This window comes from Meleagris gallopavo, chromosome 22 (assembly GCF_000146605.3).
Source record: "Meleagris gallopavo isolate NT-WF06-2002-E0010 breed Aviagen turkey brand Nicholas breeding stock chromosome 22, Turkey_5.1, whole genome shotgun sequence".
NCBI lineage: Eukaryota > Metazoa > Chordata > Aves > Galliformes > Phasianidae > Meleagris > Meleagris gallopavo.
In genome coordinates, this window is record NC_015032.2 from 10478089 (window position 1) to 10505702 (window position 27614).

Sequence of the window (27614 nt, forward strand, 5' to 3'; positions counted from 1 at the left end):
CCACGGCCTCCCTGGAAGATCTCTTCTTCTGGTAGCCGTTAATGATGTCTCACCAGGAAAGCCTCAGTAAGTAGCAGCTTTAGGATAGATAACTGCTGTTTCCCCAGCAGTGGGGTTCCCTGGAGAGCGCTGTTGCTACCAACAGAACATCTGAGTGCTCTCCTCAGCAGAGGCCGATCCCGGCTAAAAACTCCCACCGGTGTCAGCAGATCATTAGCTGCAGTGAAGCAAGAACTGTGAAGTATCTGCTTTTCTAGGGGGCGATTTGGTTCTGCCTCATCTGTGTCACATTCAGCACTTGACAGGTTTTAGGAGGGGATTTCACAGGTTCAAAGAGCCTCCGGAGCAAGTTCCTCCCCAGGCAGCTGTGTGGGAGGAACACAGAGGTGCTACGTTGTTAAATGATCAGTTATGCCTCAAAGTGGACCTGGATCCGGACATGCCTGCACATTCAGCAGCTCACAGAGGTCTTATCCTTTTGCCTGTTGATTTGTTCTGAAGTCTCTGAGGAGGCAAAGGCATCTGAAAGCCCTCTGATAATTGTAACAGGCTATCACTTAGGTAGGGAGAAAAAAGCTGCTGTCTTGGAGGTGTGGCACTGGAAGGCGAGAAAAATCTCTTCCGATCGTTGCTCCTTGCTGACCTCAAGTCTGAGCCTAAGCATGAGTCCTAATCTCTGAAAGTACTGAGAATATAATTAGAGCGAAGTGCATCTCAGTTGCAGTCCTTTGCTGCCAAAACACAGTATTGTCATCATCACACAGCACGTCTGAGATCAGAGCAGCCATCGCAGGGCTGCAAACGCAGCTGCTGTCACACAAGGGGGTGAAATCTCAGCCATGAAGAGTCCTGCAGTTAACTTGGCCCTTCATCTGCAGCCGTAACAGCAACAAGGCACGCAGTGAATTGCCCACGGAGAGTTGTGGTGTTTGCAGACCTGGTTGTTATTTTCAAACCATTCCAACAATATCTATAATATTGGTTTTGTTTGTTTCTTTTGATGTGCTGCTCCCTACGAGCTGAAGCTTGTTCTTGGTGAGTGGTTGGTCACTCGAGTCGTATCTCTGCTCCTTGGCTGAGATATCCGTGGGGTGGGGAAGGAGCAGCGTTGAAGGCATTTCAGAGCAGCCACAAAAGCACCTGTGAGAGATTGCCTGTTTTTCTTCATGCTGCTGACAATGGACTGTGCAGGTGTCTGTGAGATGTGAATGTAAGGGTGGGAGTCCCACTCACTTTGTCACAAGATTTAATTCTAGTGGATCGTGGTCAAAGCTTCCCAAAGCATCTCACAGCTCTTGTTTCGTATACTCTGTGCTTGCTGAAACTAAGCTGTGCTCACAAATCCCTTAAAATGCAAACGATGACACTTGGCACGAGAGAGAGAAAAATTCTAAAACCTTGTTCTTATAATAGATATTCCACGGTGGTAAAAACAAAACAAACAAAGCTTATTACTGAAGAACAGTGTGTCCAGCTAAGGAATTTAAAATAGTTTCTATTATTGACAGTATTTTGTTCCACTAAATCGGATCAAATATCTTATTTCCCTTCAATCAATTTCCCTGGAAGTTTCCTTTATTTTTCTCTCCTTCTAGTAGATTTTCCCATATTAGACAATCTGAGCCTATGATATTTGACACATTAATAACTCCAGAGGAAAGAGCTAGTCATTTGAAAGAATGCTGTCCTGGCAAAGCAGCGAGCGCTTTTCCTCGGCCGCGAGTTGTGCTGGCTGGAATACGGTGGCAGGCAAGAAGGAGCCCTGCTTTGCTGAGATAAAAGCATAGAAGCAAATGGTCTCTTTGCACCTGAGAGATACTCATCTGCAATTTTAACCAGAAATGTGATTATTATGAGAGTAGCATGGTTTCCAGTTGAATTCAGGGAATCTCCCCCGTTCACTTCAGTTTCAAGACAGTCGTGCAGTTCTCCATAATGCAGCTCACGCAAAAACTGCTGCTTTTCCCAAAGTGAAATTTGTCTCTCTCTTAGAGCACAGAATTTGACAGTTAGTTCCGACATCTTTTGCCACTTTCTGTGTGCAACCAGACGATTTTAATCTGGAAAATCCGAGTCAGAGAATGCCCACCCTTTCTGCAGGCTGCAAGCCTTCAGTTTACTTCATGCCTTTGCAGTACTGCTGCTGGTAAAAGTAAGCGACCCAGCCTATTATGCAGACCGTGGATTTCTGAGCATAATTTAAGCTCAGTAGATCTCCTCCACAAGGGATTAAAGGGAAATGCTGTGCATACCCGCAGAGATGATCGACAGAGAAATGAACTGAGGCCATGGTTTTCCTGTCATTAATCACATGCTGGTTTGTTGAGCTGGCTGCAGTTCACAGAAAGTATCATACTTATCTGACACTGCTGCCATCAGTGCTTGTCAGTCCTCCTTCACATGGGCATCATAAAATAAATTATGTGCAGAGAAGGAGGTGGGGAAAAGTCCTCTATTCTTGGTGCTTTTTTTTCTTGGATGGCTCTGTACAAACTGCTAGTAAGTCGTGCTGGTAACAAGTTGGAAACTGTTGTCATCCCATCCTGGATTCTTTTTTTGGTAGCATTTAGATCACATTTCAAGGCTTCACATCGCAATGGTTGGAAATCTGCTTTATTTACTTGGTTCTCACTTAAGCCTCCTGCTACCCCGTGCTCTTACCAAGAGGTAAATCCTCCCACCCTGCTGCCCTTGGTCCTTTCCCAGCTCCCACAATGCAGCTCCCAGCTTCTGCCCACCCAGGGAGCTCAGGGTGCTTCAGTGTGTGATGAATGGGATCAAAGTCTCTCAGGACATTAGTGCATTGGATAAGCAGAGGGCACAGGAGTGCTGCTCCTATCAATCCTCCCACAGGCAAGCAGTTTGCAGTAAATAAACACAGAGTGACAGGAGGAAAGAGATATTTACTTTGGCTCATTAAGGTTTGCACTGAGGTGGAAGGATTAATCCCACAACAAATTATGCTGCTGCTAAGGCACTGCTGTTGCTTCTAGGGTTTAGGATTTTTTTTAGCATCAGAAAGGCTGCTCTCCTTGCCCTTCTTCAACCGAACAGGAACCGGTGGCTTGAGCCAGGAGCCTTTGGGGGTTTGAAAAGTCATGTTGGGGTTGGTGAGTCATGGTGTAAAGGCTTCCAGCAAGCTGGGGCTGCTGGGCACGTGGTGGAAGCAGGAGGTCCCAAAAAGAGACCTGGACATTTGGCCTGGGACAACTGCTACGCTGGGGCTGCAGGTCTGGAGTCCTCTTTCAGTATCTCAGTTTTAGTTTACTTGGCTTGTGATGACAGAGGTAATTAGAGGTAATGCCAGCTCAGTGAGTTGTGGGTGGTCCTCAGTCCTGCTTTTCATCACACAGGATAAGATCCGTTCTGAACTGTGCTCAACTATAGGATCAGATATAGGGACAGCGGGGCAGCTTAAGCTCTGGATCCAGAGTTGCGGCAGGTGTCAGCAAGGTAGCACAGAGCAGCTATTCTTTGGCCTCTGCTACCCAGAAATGTGCATGGAAGCCTTCAGCCACGCAGCAAAGTAAGGCATTGAAAAACTGCACTGATAGAAGGAGGCTATGGAGTGTCTGCCCTGCAAGCAATTGTCAGACCTGCGCTGCTCTGTGCAGAGCTCACAAGCCTTTTCCTCCCCAGAGGCACATCACAGCGGTGTTTTCACTTTGCCTACCTTCCCGGATCCGGTCCGCACTCATTGCTTATACGGAAGAGAGATTGCCTAGACAGTTCCTCTCTGGAAGCTGTTAAGATACATTTAGCTTCAGTTAAGACTCCTCATAAAACGAGTCAGCATTTGGGCAAGACAAGGCAGCACCTGGAAACCCTCCAAGCCAGTGGAAGGAAACACGATGCTCAGGCAGGGCTTGAGCTGCTCATCTGGGGGATACATGGAGGAGTCGTGCTGATGGGGAGATAGAGGGGCTCTCAGGCAGAGCTGAGATTTCCTAAGGGGCTCCTATGAGTAACGCTTTCCTGGGGGGCATTTGGAGCCACAGTAGATGTTTCCAGGTAGTCACTGTCTCAAAATATACCCTTTTCTTCCTAAAAACCCAAAAGCCTCTCTGCCAAAAAAGGACCAATTGTAGATGCTGTGGGCAAGTGAGGAAGGAAGAAAAACCTTCTCCCTGCCTTGGCACTTTGCTTATGGTCAGCACACAGGCTTGCGCATTCCATGTGCAGCGTTCAGCCCACCAGCCTAGAGGTTTAGGTAATCTTTACCCTTCTTCCACCAGCTGGCACAGGAAGGGAAACCAAGGGGACAGGCTGTGTGACGTGGCAGCAGCATGTGGGCCCCCAGGTGCTGCGGGCAGGGCAGGAGGCGAGGGGCTGCATCCCTCCCAGCTGAGGCAGCCCGGAGGTGGTGCGATGGCTGGGACAGCCGCTGCCTTTCTCTCTTGTGTCACCGTGTGCATTGTGTTTCTTGGCACTGTGCATCCATGACATCTTGATTTGCAGACAGTCAAATAAAATAGAAAAATAATGCCCCCTATTAATAGGTTGGCACACTGCTTCAGGCCAAGTGTGAGTATTTCTATAGCATTTGCTTTGCTGCCTTATGTCAGTAACTGTTGCTATTGAAAGTAAACACCCCAACTGGTTAAATCAACAGTGTTTTGTTTATTCAAAGCTCATAAACTCCAGTAGCTGTAGGTCACTTTATGAAGTGTCAACCCCTGGGGGAAGAGAGGGAATAGTGTGAAATTATTGCATACAGTCCACCCATCATGAGCCATAGAGGAAGGGGATTTATTGGCAATTAATATTTCTTGCAGAGGAAAATAAAGTAATCCTATTGAGGCAGTTCCATGCTGAACCTTGAGCCTCCCTTCTAGTGAAAACGGGGAATGGGGTGAGATGTTCTTGCAGGCCTGGGTGAAAAATAAGATCTTGGAAAATTAAAACTATTTTTTTAGAAAATGGTTTGCAAACCACCCAGTAGGAGGAGAACAGTGCCGGCAAAACATGCAAGAGGAAGCCTGTTGCTCAGTAGGTACCTGAATTCCTCCACCTTTCCCTTTGGCATGATATCTACACTGTGAACCTCAACTGGAAAATTTCTAAATGACATTGTTCTGCTGCACATTTAAAGAATGTGTGGGTTCTGCGCACCTACAAGCAGGCACCTATAAGTTATTAATTCTGGGTCTGGCTAAAAGCTCTTCTGGAGATGCCCATAGCCTGTGCCTGCTGTAGCTGTGCCTGCGTGTAGCTTTGCCCCAGCCTGCTGTTGGCCAGTATGGGGCTGCGTCAGGAAACCCCACAACTCCTCTGCAGATTTCAGGCAGCATTGCTCAGCTGCCCTGCTTGGCTGAGGATGGCATCAGGGTTCCCCAGTGTACCTGCTGCCCTCCCCAGCTCCCTGGTAGGTCGTCGCAGTTACACAAACACTGTGCTGGATGGAAGTTGGACAGAGACTTGGTCTTCAGCAGCCATTTCCAACTTGCCTGGATCCAAATGTAATTAAGATGAGTCAGATGGTTATTTCCAGGCTAAAATTTGTTCTCTTTCAGCCTGAAAAAGCCTTGCAAACCACTGATCGATGGGATGGCAGGTTACAAAGCACCCTGTTAAGGCACTGAAGTCAGTAGGAGATGTAGATTAATCTGCAATTTTGAAAATTTGGGACACTCAGGAAGTGAACTCTGTGGATTGAATAGGAATAAACAGTGTTTGGGGCGAAGTGTAACTACGTTTTCTCTTGAGTGTTATAGACACGATCTTGGTTGTTGCTGTTAACTTGTAAGTCTTTGAGGTTCCAAACCTTTGTGATAAATCCAATTATGAACTCATCAGAAGTGTGAGGATTTAGGGCTTGGAATTAATCATGCAGCCATGTGAAAGAAATTAGCAGCTTCTGTGAAAGTAATCTGAATATATAGTCTTAATTGGCAGCATCTTAGCCCAGCTGTTGTAATATATTTGAAGGGAACAATGAGTCATAAGGTTGTTTTAAATAGATTTTAAAAAATGCCTTTTGAACGGCATAAGAAACTTACAGATATTGACTTATTTGTGTTTCTAACAAGAGCAAAAATTGTCAGACTGCAGAAGAGCTTCCACTGAGTTTGTCCTTACTAGAAAACTTGCCCTCCTCTCCCATGCACGGCTGTCTGCATGGCTTAATGCTTGTGTTTTCCCCCCAGATATACCAACTCTGTTTTGCTGCAGTGAGAGAACTTGGGCAGCTCTCTCTGCAGTCAAGAGCTGTCAGATTTTCAGCTCTTGTAAGGTTGCAGAGCAGTAAATGATGAAAAGGATGCCTGCACCACAGCTCTGCCCATGTGAGAGTGGAAGCCCAACACCGAGTGTGTAGGATAACATTTCCTTATTTTTGGCCCGGCAGTGATTGGTGTCAGTGAAGGCAAGACACAAGTGCTCAGGGCCTCTTGGGAGCTTGCTTTTTGTTACAGAAAGTTAAAATCCAGCCAAGGCAGCTGCTAAATGGATGAGCGGCATCCTCTGGAGGCTTTTGCAGTTGGGGTGGATGAATCTGGAGGAGTTTGAGTGCAGGTCACGAACTCGCAGTTCACCAGCCCCAAACTGCTGCCCACCTGGTCTGCTCGCAGGGAAGCTCGTGATGTTTTCCAGCTGCCTGTGTTGCAGGGAACGATTCTCGCGTTGCTTTCTTCGGCCCCTGCTGCATGTGAGCAGAGAGTTAAGGTGGGCTCGCAGGGAAGGTGAGCAGGACCCTCTGAAGCTTTCCTGACCCCGCACATGGTGGTTTTAACGGGAGGAAGGGAACGCAGGAGGAGAGGTGGTGCTTTCTAGGTTTTCTGAGTGGGGATAGAGAGAATCACAAACAGCTGGGGCTGCTGTGCCCCCACGGCTTTGTGATTCCCCCGGCCGTGTGTGGGCTCTGAGTGTGCCCATGGAGGCAGTGCTGCTGTGGCAGCCGCGCGGAGCTGGGCCGACATTGGGCATGGGCTGCGGGAGGCAGTGGGTGTTTGTAGAAAAGGTTTATTTTTATTTTTTTATCTTTTTTTCTGTAAGGAACTTGGTGTTATTCAGTGGAATCCTCTCTGCAGGTGGAATTTTTGGGCTCCAGTGCTGTAGTGTGCCTGCACTTGAAAATTTGGCCATTTATTTGGAAACAGACATGGGCAAGTTCCAGCTCATTCATCCAAGCTGTCCTTTTTCAAGGACAAGGAGTAAGGCCAGCACAGCTGAACGCTGCAGCCAGCTCCTGAATGTTTCCAAATAAAATGCCTTGAGTAAGTTTATTTTTCCCTCTCAAACCTAAATTTAGCGCCCTGGAGAAGCTGCTTTGGCAGTCAGTGGATGGTAACGATGACAAGATCAATCTGTGGATAGTTCTGGGCAGATTTGGAAAGTGCTGGTAAAACAGAGTTGATTTCATTCATGTCTGTATTTTGTCCACAGCCCAAAGGTCTGCTCATGAACTTCCGATGGTTGAAAGACAAGACATTGATAGTTGCCTGGTGTATGGAGGGCAACAGATGATCCTGACAGGACAGAATTTCACAGCGGAGTCTAAGGTGGTGTTCACAGAGAAAACTTCAGGTAAGGCAGTTTTTTCCTCGCTTTCCCTAATGAGATAAGGCAGATCTGCAGTACTGTTGTGTCTCGCGGTATTGTCCTATGGTTTGTGCTCAGCCCTACTCTAGTGAGTAATCCCTTCAGGTTGTGCTGAGTAAAACCAAATCTCTTGACTTGAGTTAACCATGTGAGTGAAATTAGTCCTGGGGGCAAACATCTGCAATGTTGGCCTTGCAGGCACTGTTGGAAAGTAAATCAAAGCCACGTCGTGGGGAAGGCTCACAAGAACACAGACGCTGGGAATCAGTGGAAAAAGGATGCATTATCAAAGAAATGAGATGACTGCTACGTGCTCCTTGTGCTTGTTTAATCTCATGTTTAGTGAACAATACTGTAGAAATAATAATTGAAATGAGCATTTCTTATTGCAGTCAACTGCAGTCAGAGGTTGGGTTTTCTGCCCTTAGAAGTCTGTGGGGGAAAAATGTGCATGATGTGTATTTTGGTGTCAAAGCAAAATATTTTTATACGCATAGTGAGATACAAGAGTGCATCACTTCATCTTCTATATTTTTTCAGATATTTTTACACTTTTTCAGATATTTTTACATTGATTGTTTCCACATCGCTTCTTAGAAAGAGCCCTTTTAAGCTTAAGCAAAAACACGTATTTCCCCAGTGTGCAGGGAAACAGTGCCTCCATGGGCAAACGAAGTTCAAGACTGTTGAAATATGCTGAAATTAAATGGAAAATAATCCAAAATGCCACAAAACATAAAAATATATTGTATTGACCAAGGGCTTGCTTCTGTAAGGGTCTTTCTCTTAGGTTTCAGTTATCTCCAGGCAGGCAGCTGCTGAGCTCTCTGAAGAATTTGTCTCTAACTTTACAACATACCCCTGAAAAATAGTTGAAATTTGTACTGCTTCCACTTGCGCAGGTTTAAATCACCCCAGCATTACCGTTGTAAGTTGAGGCATTGGGTTAAATTACGCAGCCATCTCAGCCTTTGCACATCCTTGCTCCTGCCCTGCTGGCACTGCATTCTGCACACAGACATGTACAGCAGGCCCAAGTGCATCATCAGGACAGCAGCCCACAGAAGCGTGTTTTGCATGTTTTAAATCATGTTTTGCCAAGGTTTTCAGGTGATACTGCTAGCTCTTGGGCAGCCATGAAGGGAGAATGATTGCAGATTTTAAATTCTCTCTCTTCTCCTTTCATCTTTGCTCTTTATTTGCTTGACTTACATAAAGTCAGTACAAGATGATCCCAAGTCCTGGTTGGTGTTGGATGAATATAAATAATAAGAATAATGAGTGGTTACAGGGAGTTATTTAATTGCCTAGCATCACCTCTGCTGCTTTTGCTGAGTTCATGTTATTGTGTTTTCCTAATGGCACGCCGTAATAAACATCACTTGATTTCTGACTCAAAAAATACCTTCCCCAGAAAGTATTCTTAGTGTGCTCTGGTAGTTCAGGTGGGCAGCAGAAACCCAGCATTCTGCTGTAGTTAGTAACATGTTTTCTGGGAGCGGAAATTGTTTCTTTTCTATCATGCACTCGCAGGCATTTCATCTCACTTCACTGAGCAGTATTTGTATTTTATTGGATTTTCTAAGGCTGTTTTACAAAGTGACATTCATTTGTAGATGGTCTGGACTTGTTTAACTTAGGCTTGATTTTTGCATTCTGAATAATGTGCTCTGCGAGGATTGTAACAGTGGCCAGGGAACAGAAAAGCACTTAGCAGTATGAAAGGCCAGACTCTGCCATCCTTTTACTCTTGTTGGTTTCAGCGAGACAAAGGAATTAGCAGCACTAAAAAGCAGCACTTTGTTTTATGTCAACTTTGCAGTCTCTGTGCTGCTAAGAAAACGCTGTTCCTACGTTTGCTGTCAGCGAACTATGGCAGAGAAGGCATAAGCACGATACTGAGTGACTGGCAAGAAGGGATTTAAGAAATTTCATTGCATGGATGTGATTTGTTGGGAAATGCTTTTGGCAAAAAATAAGAATCGAACCAAGCATTAATGTATGTGGGCATCCACTGGTGAAAGTGGGGGGACAGCTAGCATGCTGGGGGGCCCGATTTCTTCTCACAGCGTCTGCAAGGCGTGCTGTTTCTCAGTAAGGGTCAGTAGGCCTCTGAGCTGTGAAGGCTCCGAAGAGCCTGTGCAGTCAGTGCGGTTTTCTTGGCACTCTTGGTTTCCTTTTGAGCCCATGGATTAATTCCTTCCCTCTATGCTGCCACTGTTCCGTCCATGTCAGCGAATCATGAAGGTGCATGGGAACATGCTTGGCAGCCCGCGATGGTACCTGTCCCAAGAATGCTGTGCAGTAACTAAAGGAGATGATACACTAAAAAGGAGGTAGCTCTTAATGCCATTTCGAGGAAACATCTGAAGTGCCCAGCCCTTATTTCCGTATGAGAGTAGAGAAGACTCTGTCTGGAATAGATGTTAGAAAGTAAGAAGGACAACAACATTTTCCACACTAAATCTAAAGCTTTTCTTCACTACTGGGGAAACTGCACTTTTTTTTTTCTTTTTTTACCTCCTGGTAGTGGAGAGCCATGACTTAGCCCAGCAGCACCGCTCAATCTGGAGCAGAGATTTGCATGCTGGCATTCCGTATCCTGCACTGCTCCCCCACTACCTCTGCAGCCAACCTCAGGCTGCTAGACTTTGGAGAAATGATGGGCAGAGGGGATGTTTGGAGGCTGGGAAGCCTAAATTTAAACCTTTTGTCTGGATCAGAAGTGTGTGCACAGTTTGGTGGTTTGTAGTGTGTCTGACGGACTCTGCGCTCTGCTGCAAGCTTGGTAGTAGTTCTTTGTGTGCCCATGCACTGCTTTATAATTCAGCAGTAACTCTCTCAGATACGCCCTGGAGCGCTTTTAGGGTGAAGGTTTCTTTCTTTAATAGATACCTGGAAGATGAGGAAGGTTTAGAAAATGAGCTGGATATGCAAATCGTGCAGGGGCTGATGTAACTTCAGCTGAATGCAGTAGATGGAGAATAAAGCCTTTCTGTGGGGCTTGTACAGATTAACGAGTGTCCCAGCCAGTCTGAAAGTTAGGATCTTACTCACCTGTGACTTTCAGCTTCTCCCTTTATGAACTGTGGACTACTCAAATTATTATTACACTTCCGTACCTGGTTGTTATTGTGTTAGGCTGCATGAACACAGTAAAAAAGTTCTGCAGCTGAGTTTCTCAATTAGAAATGTCTCTGGGTGGAAGGAGGAGGTGGATGCTGCGCTCACCCTGGAGAGCTTGCTTGCTGCAGCTTCTGTCTGCACAGCACTGTGCAGAGAGCTCTGATAAGCTGCTCAGCAGCAAACTAAACCACAATAAACATGAATGTGGGTGGATTGCTCGCTGCTCGCGTGACCCTGCCTGTCGCGTCCTCTCCCAGCTCGTGATGCTGCCCCGGGGAGCCTCTGTAAGAACAGTACCTTTGTGAGGCAGGAGCATGCAGCAGCTCTCGGGGGAAACACAGTTTTCTCTGAGTTTCATTTAACAGCCACAAGCCTTCTCTGTGCCAGCAAGCGCTGTTTGATTTCCCACCTTTGCCACTAGTTTTAGCTCTACCAGTAACAGCAAGGGTGAGAACAGCAGCGTGGACAAGTATCTAATGGCTTTTGGCATGCTGTACTCTGCTGATGTTCTTGGTTTGGCTTGTTTGTCTGGATTTAAGATTAGAGTAGCAAGATCCCTTTTTTTCCCCAAAAACCTTAGTGCAAGTACATCTGTGCAGTGAGGTGTTCTCCTGTTCAGGGTTTCACAGGCATTCCCCCACCTGGCTCTACCCAAGGCCTGGGGTCTGGAGGTGTCTGCAGTGAGCCAGGTGCCGGTGCTGAAGTTTTACAGACTGGAGTAAATAACCTGCTGGTGGGGCTCACAGCTGTCAGTGAGGTTTTACTCTTCAGATGGATACTTAAAGCATTCTTCAATTTCCTCTGGATTTTGTAGACAATTGTTCACTCATTATTGTGACACAAAGAAACATGGCTCTGAGAACAATAACAAATAGTTTTTACATCTCTGTTACAGAGCACAATAGATGTCATTTTTACCCTAGAAATACCTGGAAAATAAAGAATACTCCCAAAATTACATTGCGATTCATTAAGAAATTAGCTGCCTTTTTGTATGCTAACTACAAACTAGTGCAATTAACTCGCCACCAAGAAGTCTGTAAAGGACTCATTCTAGGCTTGCCACAGGAAATGGCAGCAGGAAACAAACTGAAGAGGCTGGAGCTCAGTGCTTTGTGTGTGATGGAGGGGATAAAGTGCTTGTGTTTGAACTGCTGATGCCTAAATATAATTCATTTTCTTAATGCTAAGGTTTACCAACATGCAAGCATTATAGTTCTAAACTCTTTTTAAGATCGTGTCTTCCTGGTGAGCGATTGTAATCTCTAGCTGCTGTAGGGCAGGGAAGCTCATGCATTACAAAGAGCCAGTCAGCACACACAAAAGCAGAGCTGGGTTCAAGATCTGAACTCAAAGATACCTAACAGCCTATCTATCTGAATAAAAGTAGGTCAGGGAAAGTTACTGGGTGGGATTATTCAGATAGAAATTTTTGAAACGTGTGTATTCTTTCAATTGTGATCTGGAAGAGAGAGCTGGGAAAGCAATCCTGTGGCTATCGAGGGCTTTGAATATGCTTAAGGTCAGGGGTGTTGTTGTTTGGTTATGGCCCACATCTCACGGTGCAGTTTAAAAAAACCACACAACAGTTTGGGAATCCCCTCTTGTATTTGTTTTAATTATCATGTAATAATTTGCAAGTCAGATGCTGTTGGTTGCGTTGTTTACTCCCATTTGTATACTGGTTACTGCTGCTCTGCTGTGAGTGATAGAGAAGTTCCGTGTTTCTCCAGGAGAAAAGTGCAAATGGACTGGCTTTCCCGTGCCAAACTCTTATGGTGGCCACATGGACATCATGAATCATCGCTAGGACAATGTGGGTGGTGGAGGAACAACCCAAACAGAAAGCGTTCATCTTTGGAGGAGATCCACCGTAAATCTTCCAGTTCAGCGGCGCAGTGCAGGGAGAGGAGGTGGTGCTCTGTGCCCTTTGAACTGATGCAGCTGTCAGGTCTCTGAAGCATGGACATGCGAAGTCCATTTAACAAAAATAAATCTTTCCAGCCTCCAGATTCAAGCAATAGAGTTCTAGGATTTTGTTGTGTTGGTTTGTTTTCCCTTGAGTTCTTTTACGTGTCTATCTCAGTAATTTAATTTTTATGGCAGTGGTTTCTTAGAATGTTATTATCTGAGCGTACCTGAACATCTGCTGCTTTCAGGAGAGCTGGCTGCAGGGCAGGATCAGGACTGCTGTGTTCAGTGTGCATGTCAGTCTGCCCTGGGAATTAGTGACAGCAGTGAGCTGAATCTTTCTTCTGTGCAGTGCCTGTAATGCTGTGTGTGAATGGAGGCACTGAGCTCTGCACCCCAGGTACGAGCACGGAGCTTGTGCTAGCACTCGGAACAGCAGGAGCGGAAAGTCCCGTCAGCCTTTCTTCTTTCCTCTCTCTTTTCTGTCCTGTACCTCCTCTAGCTCCATCCTTTACCCCCTCTGTCACATCCGACAGCTTTACTAAAACATTTAGAACACAGCTCACAGTTTGTTGTGTCACCACCTCAGTAGCACACGCCTTCACGTGCAGCTTCAGGTGAGCATCTGGCCTGCAGCGTGTGCCCGTCCTAAGGCTGGGCACTTTGTGCTTCTCGTGCACATTTATGTACTGCTCTATGGGAGGTGGCTGTGGGAGATAGGCTCTCATTGCACATCCAGCCCTACTAACTGCAGTGGGTTGTGTACTCGGAAGCAGCCATGTTCCTGTTTTGTCTCGGTCTCTTACACTTACATCCCTTGCAATGACTTGCCTGTCGCTAGAGCAACAATGACAATAACTGTTCCAATGATATCTGTACGACTTGTGCGCTCTCTCCAATTTCCAGCTCTTCTGTACATCTCTTACTGTAGGCATGTACTTTATTTTAATTCTGAGCAAATCATTGCATTTCTTTTAAACAGACTCCTTTCAGATTCTGAGATTTCCACTTGCTAGAAAAGTTCTTGTTTATAAAGCACAGTAGGTTAGACCCAATGATGCTATCAATCTTCCTGCACCACTCCCTGCAAAAGTTAAAAGGAAATCACAGCTCCCTAGAAAGGATTTATATTTATAACTTACTGATGGAAAGAGTGATTATTTGTTACATATATATTTAGTTAAAATGCACAACAGAATAAAAATATAAGAAATTAAGAATTTATAGCTTCTTAGATTCCATCCTTCTGGTCTGCAGCTGTAGCAAGAGATCAGGGGTCTTGCTTATGAAAAGCAGCCAAAATGTCCAGTGAGATGGGGTAAATCCTTTGCTAATGGCGAGACTTCAAGAAGTGGTTTTGGAGCAATGATGTCTCAGCTGTGTGCTGCCAGGCCCCAAAGGGAGCAGTAGGGCAGCCTGAACAAGGGGCGATGTGTTCTTTGAGCTGCAGCCCCTTTGGAGGCTGAGTCCAGAGTCAGTGTTGCCTCACATCTGTGAATCCCAAGGCACGTACTGGCTGACACTATTGCAAGTGTTCTCCTATGCAGGAAGTGCCTTTTGCAGCCCATACTTGTTGTAATTGTGTAAGTTGATGTTTATCTGCTCACAATCACTCACAACTTGAAATGTGAGACAGACTTCTGGACAGTGCAGTTTGCTGTAGAAAAGTGTGATGGGAGGGCGTTATGACACAAAGTGTGAACAGAAGTTGGCTTCTATATTGATGACAGTGAGGAGCTGGGGCTGAAGATTGGCATCTTTTGTGGGAGATGTGAAAGGAAATTATAAGATCGTTCCCTTTTCTGTTGTGACAAGCTTGAAATGCCTCCCCATCTCCCAGACAAGGGACTGGATGGCAGTCATTTGTCTGACGATTTTGTCAGTGACCAAAAAATGTCTTTTTGATCATTGATGACTTTGAACAATTTTCTCTTTGAACTTAATGATGCAAAATTATTGATGCAACTTACTCAGCAAATCAAAGAGAAGCTCAAAACATTTTGAAACTTTCATTTTTTTTCCCCATATGCATTGAACAGAGATGTTTTGTATCTTGGTTCAGCAAACAACTTTAAAGCTATCATGCAAACTGGAAGCTCCAGCTCTCTCACTGGATTTCTAAACCAGTGAACTGAAATAGAAGGTTTAAGTGCTGGAGAACTGAGAGGAGCAGAACCTATCTTTAGAACCTGGTCACAACTCAGTCACTCACACTGCTGACTGTCCATCACAGTGTAGGTTTATATGGTATCTTAATCTGAGGCAAAATGGTGAAAAACAAACCAACAAACTACTGTTTATTTTGTTATGGAAAAGGCTAAGGAAGAAAGCACAAATCTTTGGGGACATCTGTGGAGTTAGCAAAACTAAGAGTGGTACTGTAGTTTGAAATAATTCCATTTGTTCACAATATGTGAACAATATGATGAATGGGATGACCCAAGGGTGTACATTATTGGTCTCTGTGTCAGGAGGCCCATCTGATTTTTATGTTAGCTGAAAGTGATCACCTCACAGATTAATCTCCTCTTCTTACTATGCCTTGCAGTGCACTGTATTGACTGCTTGGTGGTTGTTGCTGCAAAAAAAAGTCAGAACTAGGAAGGGTTGGGGGGAGATTGTTTTCTCTGAGTTTCTGTTCTGTTTGTTCTTTCTGAGCAAAAGAGAAAGACATCCAGCAGATATCTTCATTTATGAGCGCTGCAGAGTAACAAGTGTTAATCAGGCAGATTTGAGTTTGTCCTTTTTTGTTTAGCAGACTGGGGTGTCTCGGGGTAGACAGGACATCTGCTGCTGCTTCTTGCAACCGTAGCTGCTGAAAGCCCAGCAAATCTTTCTGCGCACAGGTTTACTGCATGGCCAAATGTGCTGCTGGAGCCAGGTGTGCTTGTGATCCCTCAGGACGGCTGTTAGACATGAAGCTGGGGATCTCAGAAAAACACTGCAAAACAGGAAAAAATCTAAGGATCACACAGACAAAAATGCAAAAGAGTGTGTGGCTGCAGGAATGGAGTTGCCATAGCTGTCAGAGGCTCAGCGAGACAGGGTGGAATCCAGTGTTTTGGAAGGTTTCCCCGTATGACACAAGATTTTGGAATTTTACAGCTGGTAAATCCTTATTAACACAGGCAGCCCCTACTGGCCTGGATTCCCTGGCTCGCTGTTTGCTATGGGGGCGCCTGGTGGCAGCATGCCTGGGCCTCGTTATTCAACTCTGAATCTTAATTGTTTAAAGAGAAAATTAAAAAGAAATAATTCTGGGAATAAACAAATGGCAGAGGGACAAGCTCCCATCACCTGTTGACAGAAAATCGATCATATAAAAAGCTGGCACAGGGAGTGGAATTCCCTATTCTCCCACTTAGTCATCGCATCCTGGTGTGACTCATTTTATTACATGGAGGTTCCCAGTGGTTTTATTTTGAGAGGAGCTTTTGTTTAATAATTTATACACACACAGACAGACACACATACAAACACACATATAATCTTAAGAAAACAACTATCTGTTTTGATGAGTTGGCATAAGGGTTGTTTGGGAGAGCTCTGGTATGACAGGCTGCCTCAGCTGCTTCCCTGCTCCACTACTGTATGGGTCTCTTTAGTGTGAATTGAATTCCTCAACAATAGCTGGGGAGAAATCTCCTCTAGACTCATTCTCACTGTGCAAAATGTCAGATGTGGGGCTGGGCTGGATGGCGGATGACTAATCCGTTGGCCTTTTACCTCCCAGACCTTGACTTGTATCTTTGGCCTTGGTGACTCAAACTCACGTCCTCAGTTAAATGAAGGCGCTGGCCTCAGCTCCCTATAAACAGAGCTTCGTTAACTGCTGTGCGCAGTCCTGCTTCAGAAAGAAAAAGAAATCAAGCTCAGTGAAGAAGTCAGTCGCTCTTCTTTTGCAAGTTGTAATTTCATTCACGCTGTGTTTGCTCTAAAGTTTTACAACTGTTCTGAAGTAAAAGGAGGCCACAGCTGCTTAGGTCTGGGTGCTGAGCAAACCTGCTCTGACGTGAACCAGAATAACTTCCTGGCTAAAAGCAGAATTCGTCCTCAAAAAGAGCAGGAGATTTGTGCATGTTTTCCCCTGTCTGTAAGGTTTCTACGTCCCAAATGTGTCTGCTTTGCTGGAAAGCCCTTGTATTTGCTTTGTTTTTGAGGTGGCTTAAAAAGCCTTGGCTGTTTCCAGAGTTGCCTGTTGTGTACTGATAAAACTTGACAGAGGTAATTGTTGGGTGTTTTTGGAAGAGTTTCCCAGAAACACATTGAACTGGGACAATTCATTGCAAGCCCAAAGGGAACACTGCAGAAATGCGTGGTGGGGGCAGCTGCCCCATGGCTACCAGGCTCGATTTCTGCAGGGAACTCGCATGGTTTGCTGCCTGGGAAAAAGGTAACAGGTTGTTCATTAAGTAATTTGTGTAATGCTTGACTGAAAAGCAATGTACATTTTCAGGCATAAAATCACATGCAGGCGCAGGATCCTGTACAGAATCGGCACAATAGTGCACTTAGTCTGCAGTTGGAGAGAGCTGCAAAGAAAATTTCCTGAACCTCTCAGTCCATCAGTCATGCTTGTTCAAATAAAGCAGCAAGTTTGTTTCTCTGCTAGTTACTGACCCCAAAGTCATGAGTAAAGGATCGTGAATAATGTGTAAAGGCTGTAACTGGTTCAGAAAACCTTTAATTGGCTAGTTATAAAAAGCCTTATAAGGGGCTGCAGAGAATCACCCAAAATGTTCCTAATGCAGACTGACGTTTTGATTTTCCCAAAGTTTGAAGCAAGACTTTTGGTATGATCACGGTTTGAGCTAGATAGGGTAGAGTTACTTTCTTCCAACAACTCATTCATTCCTCCAAAGAGTGCTGACACAATCGGATCTCTCATCGGGGTTTAATGCTATGTCTCATAACCCTGAAGCAGCACAAAAATCTCTATTTCCTGAACATTTCCCTGACCTGTGGTGTTAAAGACTTGCCAACTAAGACAAACCATTAAATGAGCAGGGAACCACAACAGTAAAAATATTGCATGAGGCAGCCGTGGCTGGTAAGACCTCAGGGTCTACATCCAAAAGTATTTTATCATCTTGAGAGGAACTACCACTCCGTTCAGAGCCACCGATTGAATTCCCCGCTGGGGAGGTTGAATTTGAGATGCACCACACACGTGGAGCTGACACTGAGCTCTCACGTGAGCCTTGTTCGTACTGGGATGTCCTGCAGTGCTCTGCATGCTGGCACAGCTCTGCACCTTGCCTCTTTAAAAGGCTTCAGAAAAAATGATGCCGTCACACCATTGCAGTTTTTGCACCATTGCAGTTTTTGCACCATTGCAGTTTTTGCACCATTGCAGTTTTTGCACCATTGCAGTATAGCATATGCCAAAAGCTCATTGTAGTGTGCCTGTCCACAGGGGTTACAAGGAAACCAGATACTGATTACTTTGAAGTAAAGATCGTGCATTCACAACCGTGGAAGTGACATGTGAGACAGATGGAGCCATACCATTGGAATTTAAGCATTAAGGTCAGCAAGTGAGCTGTGGAGTGCTTATCTTCAACAGGGCTTTGGTGCCTAAAGAACAGGGATTGATGCTGCTGACAGATTTGTTAGGATCCTGTTTAGCTGCTGCAAGCATTAATATATCCAAACAGATGCATCCATCATCGTTAGAATGATAACCCCAAATACAATTATTTCTTGTTTAGTTGGGCTTCGTCTCACTCTCCCCAGACTTTGGACTCAGCCTAAACATCATTTGATTTTTATGGTTGGCTTCATTAGCTTTTAGTGCGATTTCAGTGGCTGGGTTACTAAATCAAATCAACTGTGATTGTGGTCACATATGCTTCACAGGCCTCATGAGCATGGCAGATGACTTTTGGAATTATTTCTCTTTTATTTTTTGCATTTTGGACTGACAAATCCTTTTGATATCTACCTTCTATGCAAAGTTAGTGCTGTTGCATCTGCACAGGCTGTTTAAATTTAACAGTATAGAAACAAAGATGAAAAAACTGCCTGGAGGGAAAACAGTGTCAAGTATTGGCAGGCTTTGTCAGGACATCTTCGTATTGCATTGCTGAGACTATTCCTAACGCATGTCCCTCTTAGAACTTTTATGTCATATCTTCTTGTTTCGTATCTTCCTGTTTCCTTTTACCACCTCTTTTCCTCAGAGGGCTATAAAAATTGCTCTTTTGGAGTTGTTTTGGCATATGTGGTAACGTGCGTTAGCACCTATTACGATGGTTTCTTTTCACAAGAGTCACCTCAAAGGGGAATCCCCCCATTAAGTATTTACTGCCTTGTCATCAGAGGATGCATTTGGTGTCTGCGGGATTAAACCCGCAGCCTCCCGCTTCCCCAAATGTGTTTGCCTTTGCAGCCATAGTAAAGCATTAGCTACATTAACGGGGGCATAGATTTAACCTGCAACAGCCCAGAGCAGTGGCCAAAGCAAATGCTTGTTATTAGCTATCAGAATACTTTCCATTCATTTGCACAGCGGTCCTCTGGGATGGCAGGGCTAACAGCAGCCAGACGAGAGCTTGCTGCTCCAATTACTCCGCTTGCTCTGGCCATCTCCTCCCCGCCACCCGTCGCTAATCCACATGCTAGCGTGGAGAAGACGACTGACTTGCTGGGGAGGGACTTGAAATGCTGAAAAGAGAAGAAGCCAGAGACATTTTGTGTTTCCTCCTTGCAACAAAATGCTGTTGCAAGTGCTGGAGGGAGGTGTTTGGACGTTGCGCTGCAGCGGTGATGTGTGTGTGCATGAGAGCAAGAGACGCAGCAAGCCAAGGGAAACACAGGGGGACCCAGCAAGGTCAAAGAGAAGAAGGGGCACATTGTGGACACCCAGGGAAACCCTCCTCCTCCTTGTGAGTGTTTAGGGGCCAGAATGTAGCTGAGGTTTCCTGGATAGGGTGTGCTAGGGGAGGCATGGTCCTGCCGGGCTCAAGGGTCATGCTGGGACCCTGGGGTTGAAGCAATAGGGCCACGGCCATGGTGCAGAGCAGCAGCATGAGCCCTTCCCGAGGAGATGATACCCTGAGAGCTGGACACATCTGTTAGCTCAGTGTCTGTGGAGGGGAGAACAAAGAGAAAGCAACAGAAGAAATGCAAAACGCATTTAAAAATACTCTTTCATTTCCCTTTTTGCCAGAAGCAGAAGTACTTAAATAACAGAGGACAAAAGCAGCTTTTGCAGCATTTCCAAGAATCAGGAAAAATAACAAGTCCTCTGAGAAGAAGTGTTTTTATGAGACTTTATGCTATGCTACCAGGCCTGGGCATGCAGGAGGGAACCCTGCAGTTCCTCCCTCTCTAATGCAGACGCCAGCCCCATGGCTGCGTATTTCAGAGCATGATATTTTGTATATGTCACCACTACTCATTTTAAAATGAAACTTTCAGAAAGGTAAGAGGCCCTTTTTTTGAAGGTACTAGGCTTGTTCTTCTGTCAGAGGAGATTTGTTTCTTCTTATCATATGCCAAAGTTTTATTTTGCACGTGTAAGAAATAAGTATATATAGTAAGAAGGCACGTATAACAGAAGTCAAGTATCTTGCATAGCATCTGGTCTTGTTCAACATCTTCATCAATGACCAGGATGAGGGGATAGAATGCACCCTCTGCAAGTTTGCAGATGATACAAAGCTGGAAGGAGTGCTGACACACCAGAAGGCTGTGCTACCATTCAGTGAAACCTGCACAAACTGTAGAGCTGGGCAGAGCTCAGTAAGGGCAAGTGTAGGGATCCTACACCGCATTCGTGCAGGTTGGGGGCTGTCCTGCTGGAGAGGAGCTCTTCAGAGAAGGCCCTGCACGCCAGGCTGACCGTGAGCCAGCAGTGTGAGCTTGTGGCTGGGAAGGCCAATGGTACCCTGGGGTGCATTGCACAGAGTGTGGCCAGCAGGGTGAGGGAGATCACCTCCCCCTCTACTCTGCCTTGGTGAGGGCGCACCTGGAGTACTGTGTCCAGTTCTGGACTCTCCACTTGGAGAAAGATGGGGATCTTCTAGGGAGATTCCAGTGGAGGCCGCAAGGATGTTTGGAACCTGGAGCGTCTCTCTTACGAGGAAAGATTAAGAGAACTGGAACTGTTCCTCCTGGAACAGACTGAGAAGGGATCTTACCAATGCTAATAAGTATCTACAGAATGGGAGTCCATTGAATGGGACCAGTCTCCTTTTAAGCAGTGCCCAGCAGCAGAACAAGGGTAGGTGGGCACAAACTGAAACATAGGAAGTTCCATCTGAAAAAGATGAAGAAAAAACTTGTTTAATCTGAGGGTGACGGAGCTCTGGAACAGCTGTCCTAAGAGATTCTGGAGCCTCCTGTGGAGATACTCAAAACCCATCTGGATAACTTCCTGTGCAATCTACTGGGGGGAACCTGCTTTAACAGGGAGGTTGGACTCAGTAATCGTCAGAGGTCCCTTCCAACTTCTGAGATTCTGCGATTCTGTAGCTGACTTCCCAGTTACATCAAGAATCCGTCCCTGATGAACTAATTCTAGAAAAAAACCTATGCTCAGAGCATCTGCCAGCTTCACAGCACAGCACCTTTAGAAGTCAGCCCTGAAGTCACTCAGTTTTGCATGCTACAGTCTCTGTGCATCAGGGCTGAATTTTTACTTAGGCTTTCCTTCACCTCCTCACCCACACTGCCCCTATTACACTGGTGGGGAACTGTGTGGTTTTAGCTTGAAGCAGCAGAAAGTTTGCTGCACCCCTGATCCAGTGTGATCATTTAGGAGGTATCTGACCTTCTGGTGCCCTCCCTCAGTGAAGGTGGCAGAAATCAAGTCTGCTAAAAAGCAGATGTTGCACTTGTGTGGAATATTTCATTCCTCAGTTTGCTTAATTTCTACATAAACATTTAATTTTGATGTGTGAGTCTTTTCCTGGTGAGAGAAGTGTTCAACGGTGTATTTAAGTTAAATGTTGTTCCTTTTGGTTGAAATTAAGTCCATTTTGAGAGCTTTGCCCTTAATTTGTTGCTTTTTTTTCCTAAGGTTTATGATTTTAAAAAGATACAGTTAGGTTAATACTGTAATGTTCTTCTAGATGGGCAGCAGATCTGGGAAATGGAGGCAACAGTGGATAAAGATAAGAGCCAGCCTGTAAGTATGCAAAACATTGGATGTCCTCTCCTTGTGCTTCTCAGACAGCAGCTTGTATTCAGGGGGTAGTTTCTAAAGAGCGTCTCAACAGAAAGAGCTGCTATCTGCTGTGAGGCACAAATGTCAAATGCTTCAGTAGTAGATGTGCTGCAAAAAGAAACTATTCATTTAGCAGTAACCCACAGCAAATTGAATAACTGCTAGATTTTGTGTTCTTGCAGAAGACACTATTGTATCAGCCCAGTTTTGAAAGAGTCCTCTGCAGGATGCTGGCTGTCCTGACTTCCTTTTGCCTATGTGGAAGTCTTGGGTGCAGTGTACTGTGCAGGACAGGATTTGCACTACAGTATTTAAAATTAACATTGGTCTTTCAAGGGAATGAGTCTCATTGTTCACTTTGCTACTGGGACTGTACTGTAGTAGCTGAGCACATTTAGGAGCTAGCACTTGCATTGCCATGGGCCATGCCTGCCCTTGTGGAAGAGAAGGGGGCACTCACTGTTAATTTCCATGGAATCAAGATCTGGCTGTAAGAAAGAAACCTATAGAATAACCAAGTTTATTCTAACACAGAGGGAAATCTACAATACTTATTTGTTTAGCAGGCACCCATTCTGTGTCTTTTATTTGTAGCTGAGATCTCTGTCTGCAAATTGAGGATAACATCAAGTACCAGAGAGGATACAGTGCATACAAACCAATTTCCTAATGCCAAAAGTCTTCCTGTTTTTCACCATCTGTTCTTTTTTCCTTTCTTCCTCACGTCATCTTCTTTATAGGGATGAATTGGAAGGCTTCTCTTCCTTGATCCCTGGGCGTGTAATGGGGGAGATGCTCACAACAATCTGCTGTTGGCCTCAGTTACTAATTCTACACCGTCCCCTTTCGCTGTTTCAGAGCATGCTCTTTGTAGAAATACCGGAGTACCGCAACAAGCACATTCGCACACCTGTGAAGGTGAATTTCTATGTCATCAATGGTAAAAGGAAAAGAAGCCAACCCCAGCATTTTACCTATCACCCAGGTAATTCTCAAGGACAGTGCCTAGTCCTCATGAGCAAGATTTTATTTTCCACTATGTTGTTTCCCCATTATATGAGGATCTAAATTTTACTAATTTCATTCAGCTAATTGCAAATAAGTGCTCGACAACTGTTTGGTTTAAAGGATGCACGTGATTTCAGATTGAGAATTTCCCATAAACTTAAGGGGGCAGCTACATAGGCCATGGACTGACTCTGCCTCATTCACTCGATGGGAGTTTGCCAACAACTTCAGTGGGAGCAGACTCAGTCTGTGACATGATTTGACCCAGTGAAAACAATGAGCATTGCCTTCCCCAGCTGACGTGTACAACAGTAAGATAACATCGGATCTGGGAAAATTAAAAAGGGCTTGGTAAGGAGGAAGAAGAGTAATATATACTCTTCAGAATGGAGTTGTTGAGAAAAATATGAGTGCTTTTGTGATGTTTTAACTCTTGGGAATTGGTGAGCAATCTCACAATAAACTCAACAGGATTACTAATGAGATTCCCAGAATTTCTTAGCTTTGGCCGGAAAAAAACGTTGTGAGAAAATCAGAGTATTGTGCTTGTGGAAACCAGAAAGCATAAAATAACAGTACCAGATTTTTTCAAGCTTCAAAATGATGTCTTAATTTGACTGGTTTCTAAGAACAAGCAAACATTCATCCTGGTTTTCTTTTAATCTGCTCCAACTTAACAGTTGTTGATTCTCTCCTTAGATGTATGAATTGTGTAGGATATCACTGTCACAAAGGTTTAATGCAGTGCTAAATTGTTTTCCTATTGAATAGTATTGACAAGTACAATTTAAAGACAACCTCTGAAACAAGCTGCTTCAGAGTAGAAAGCTTACACTTCCCAAAGAAATAACACTGTTGCTTGACCATTATATGGTTTCTATTGTATGATATTTCTGTATTAAGCTTTGGGAAAAGTTTAAACAAACAAACAAAAAACAAAACAAAACAAAACAAAAAAGCTTTAGAAATGTCAGAATTTGTCTGTAGAAGACCAGAAGACCATTTACTCATACCAAGACTCAGGCAACTTTTCCTAAGTGGTGATCTTTGTACTGAGGATGTTACTTGTAGCAGAAGACCTGAAAGACAGCCCTTCAGTAGTTCACTTTGGTCACTGGCTAAATGTTTGGTAGAAAAATGAAGTGTCATATGTGTCACAGAATGGCTGTTCATCTGTTCATGCACTCTTCTTTTCAGATGCAAATATTACGTGGAACACCTATCTGTGGTGTTTCTTACTTTGCTTATGTTCCAGAATGGCTCTTAAATGAATGAATATATGACTTAAAATATTGTATTTTTCAATTTTCAGAAATTTGTGGTTAAATTATTGATTAAAGACTTTCTGGAACATCTTAGTACAAAATGCATTCAAGCGAGAGCCTCCCACAATTGCAAATATATGTTTTGTTAAATTTAATGCCTGTGTGATATGAGCTTGCACGTGTAGATCTCATAAATGGTTTAAATCTCTTTTTACTTCAAGGAAAACTTCTCTGTTTCTCATCAGCTTGTTACGAATAACATCCTTTGCATGCTTTATTGTAGTACCATCAATCAAAACAGAGCCCATTGATGACTATGATCCAGCCCTAATCTGCAATACAGTACACAGTGGTCTGGGAACAGTAACACAGCCGTACTATTCACAGCACACAATGGTCACCGAATCCCCTTCCTGTCTTGTGGCCACTATGGCTCCCTGCCAGCAGCTGCGCTCGGGCCTTTCTTCTCCTGATTCTCGATACCATCCGCAGAATCCAGCTGCAGTAGTATACCAAAGAAGCAAGAGCCTTAGCCCAAGCCAGCTGGGATACCAGCAGTCCGGTCTGATGGCTACACCGGTTGCAATTTCAGATGCCCATAGGTCAGTGCTAGTGCATGCTGGTTCGCCAGGCCAAACTTCAGCAGTGCTCCACCACTCTCCAGGCAACCAGCAATCTTCTCCAGTGATCCACTACTCTCCAACCAACCAGCAGCTGAGGTGTGGAAGTCACCAGGAATTTCAGCACATTATGTGCTGTGAAAATTTTACGTCCAGTGTTGCGAGACCAAGCCAGCCCCAAGTCAGTCAAGCACAAAGATTAAGTCCGAGTTCATATCCTACCGTGATCCAGCAGCAGACAGCTTCAGGCCAGCGGGGAGCAAAAAATGGACAACCAGTCAGCGACCAGAAAGAAGTATTACCAGCTGGAGTCACTATTAAGCAGGAGCAGAATTTGGACCAAGCGTACCTGGATGACGGTAAGCACCACTCCTCTCTTGTACGGCTCTGATGGTTGGAGGGAGGGGTGAAGCTCGTGTAAATCCCACCTGTCCCTTGGCACAACGATGACGAGGCCTCCTTCTGATGAGTGTGTGTATTTGCTGTTTGCTCATACAAGTATGTTTTTTGTCTTCTATCAGTTGCGTTTTTGGTAGATGGCAGTGTGCTATGGCTACTGTGCAGAAAGCAGCGTTCAGCAGAAACTCTCTGTCTTGCTTCGTGACATGGAGTGAGCTGTCAGGTTTCAAGCTGTTGCCATTTTGTTTCCATTTGCCAAGCATTACTTTAAAAAATGGAGAAATTGAAACAAAATGCACTTTTAAGTTATTTTTTATTATTCATATCAGGGCAAAGTCCACTTTGCAAAATGCTTTTGTACATTTTGTACCAAAAAAACCCCATTGAACAGTCTATCAAGGCCTGTAATGAATAGGGTTGTGCTGCAGGCAAAACTATTGCAGATGTTCTAGATGAACAGTAGGACATTGATAAGTAAAACAATGCCGTTTCTTTGTTGTGAGCTTTGCAGATTTAGCCTTTAGGAATGAATATAAGTTAGAGTAAAGCTTTCTTTGAACATATCCTGCTTTTTCTTAGGTAGGCAGATACTGGCAAACTGGTTGGTTGGTTCTTTTATTAAAATAGTAGGACTGTTCCTTGCAAGAGGAAATCAATGCAAAGTTAATACTAGCTGCTGGCTGCTGCAGTCATGAAGGCCACTAGCAAAACTTACATTGATTTTACTGGAGCAGAGTGAGATTGCTTGATGTATTGCTGCTAATACAGAGCGTTCTTACAAAGTAAAGACTTGATTTTTGCATGTATTCACTGCTCTTATCCTTTCAGTCTAGGTAATTGCATGCATGATTTGAGATTTCTCCTTCAGTAACCCAACTAGAATTGTAACACTGTACGCATGAAATAATTTTTTTCCCAGGTTGAGGTACTGAGTGCTCTGTGGCTGTCATACACAGTTTTGCTGCTTTTGTGGACAAGGTAGAACATCCACAATTACTTAATTAATTTACTTAATTAATTTACTCCATTGGTCTCTGTTTGAAATAAATGTGATTGATTCAGTTTTGGTGCTGTGACAGTAAAATCTGTGGAGTTTTTACCAACCTGCATGAAAACAGCTAAGAAAATCCACTTCCCGTTCAGAGAATGGGGCATGATAGCAAAGCAAGATAATCTTTCTGGTGATAAAAATGAATGCTGTGTTGTAAGGCACTTTTAATATGACTAGCTGAGGGGCTCTTCTATGAGAAATACTTGGCAAAAACCTTGTAAGAGAAACAGAAAGAAGGAAAGATGAAGTTAAAGCTAGCAAACTTTAGTCGAGCCCAAGTCCACTTAAATGAACTCCCAAAACAGACCACAACATTAATTTCAGTGGATTTTGAATCAGGCCAGAAGCATGTAAATACAGCATAGCTCACAAGGGATGTGCTTGACCTCTGTTCTAAGAGGAGCCATTAGGCAGAGTAGCAGCAAGTTAGAAATGAAATTCCAGGCTTCTGTCTGAGAGTTAGAGATTACTATATCAATTCATCTGCACAAATCAAGCAAGGTGATGTTGGTCACATCCAGCTCCTTACTGACTTCAATGAGCTTACATCGGTTAGAAGTGTGACTTGGAAAACTGTGATTTACTTTAGGACTTTGCAAAACATTTGATTCTGAAATGTTCAGGACTTGAATTGAAAAGCCACTTTGTTTGCTGCTGAGGAAAAGTGACTCAGAACTTAACAAAAGCCGTATTTTTCCTAGCTAGAAAGTTTATTTTTGTTCTTTATAGTATTAAAAGAAACCAAACCCTAAGGATTATGGAGGCTTTGCCCTCAAATCCCTTTTATCCAGAAAACTCTTCTGAGATGAAGTGAGCCGTTAGGTCTTGTGGTTTTCACAGGCAGATACTGAGGTGATGGCTCCCCAGCATGGCTTGGCACGAGCACACCGCCCTGTCGCTGATGTTCAGATGTTAGGCAATGACTGTTCTGGTGTCTCTCGCTTCCCTTCTCTCCTCTTCCCTTCCCCCATCTTCCTCCTCCTTCCTTGTTGTTCTTCTTTCTCCATATTTCTGCTGACAGTCCAGCTTTTGACTCTTCCTGCATCTCTGACCCCTTCTTCTCACCTCTTGTCCTCTGTCTTCATGGTTAACACGCAACCTTAATGTTCTGGACTTTGCTTCTATTCTGAGCTCTGCCCTGAACTTCTTGTGTGCCTTGGGACAGGCCCCATGGAGAACTGCTCCATCAGTTCTCACTCCTGAAGCTGCCGCCTCTCAGAGGGAGTACAGAGTCCCAGTGTTTGAGCTTCCTGGATGTGACCAGGGAAGAATATCTCATAGATAACACAATTACTTTAACACAATTATTTTACATATGTACATGTATATACAGACACAGACACAGCTTGCTGATGAACTAGTGTAAAGAAGAATCCCCAGAGGAAGGGACTGTACATGGAAAATGAGCAGCAAAATCTTTGCCTCACAGATTCATTCCCCTTGTAAATATGTTGGGAGTGAAGATAAGTGGTCAGGAAAAGCTTCAGGGGACATCAAGTAATGCTGGCACAAAGCAATTTGTT

The 27614-nt window shown here is 44.4% G+C and overlaps 1 protein-coding gene across 1 annotated transcript in view; it reads left to right on the forward strand.

Moving 5' to 3' along the window:
- Positions 1-27405, forward strand: part of NFATC2 (nuclear factor of activated T cells 2) — a 45563-nt gene extending 18158 nt beyond the window's left edge. The window contains exons 5-8 of the mRNA XM_031556555.1: positions 7384-7524; positions 21654-21709; positions 22607-22733; positions 24305-27405. Of these exons, the coding sequence (XP_031412415.1) occupies positions 7384-7524; positions 21654-21709; positions 22607-22733; positions 24305-25032 (1052 nt within the window). The 3' untranslated portion in view covers positions 25033-27405. The remainder of the gene's footprint in view (positions 1-7383; positions 7525-21653; positions 21710-22606; positions 22734-24304) is intronic.
- The last annotated feature ends 209 nt before the right edge of the window (positions 27406-27614 follow it).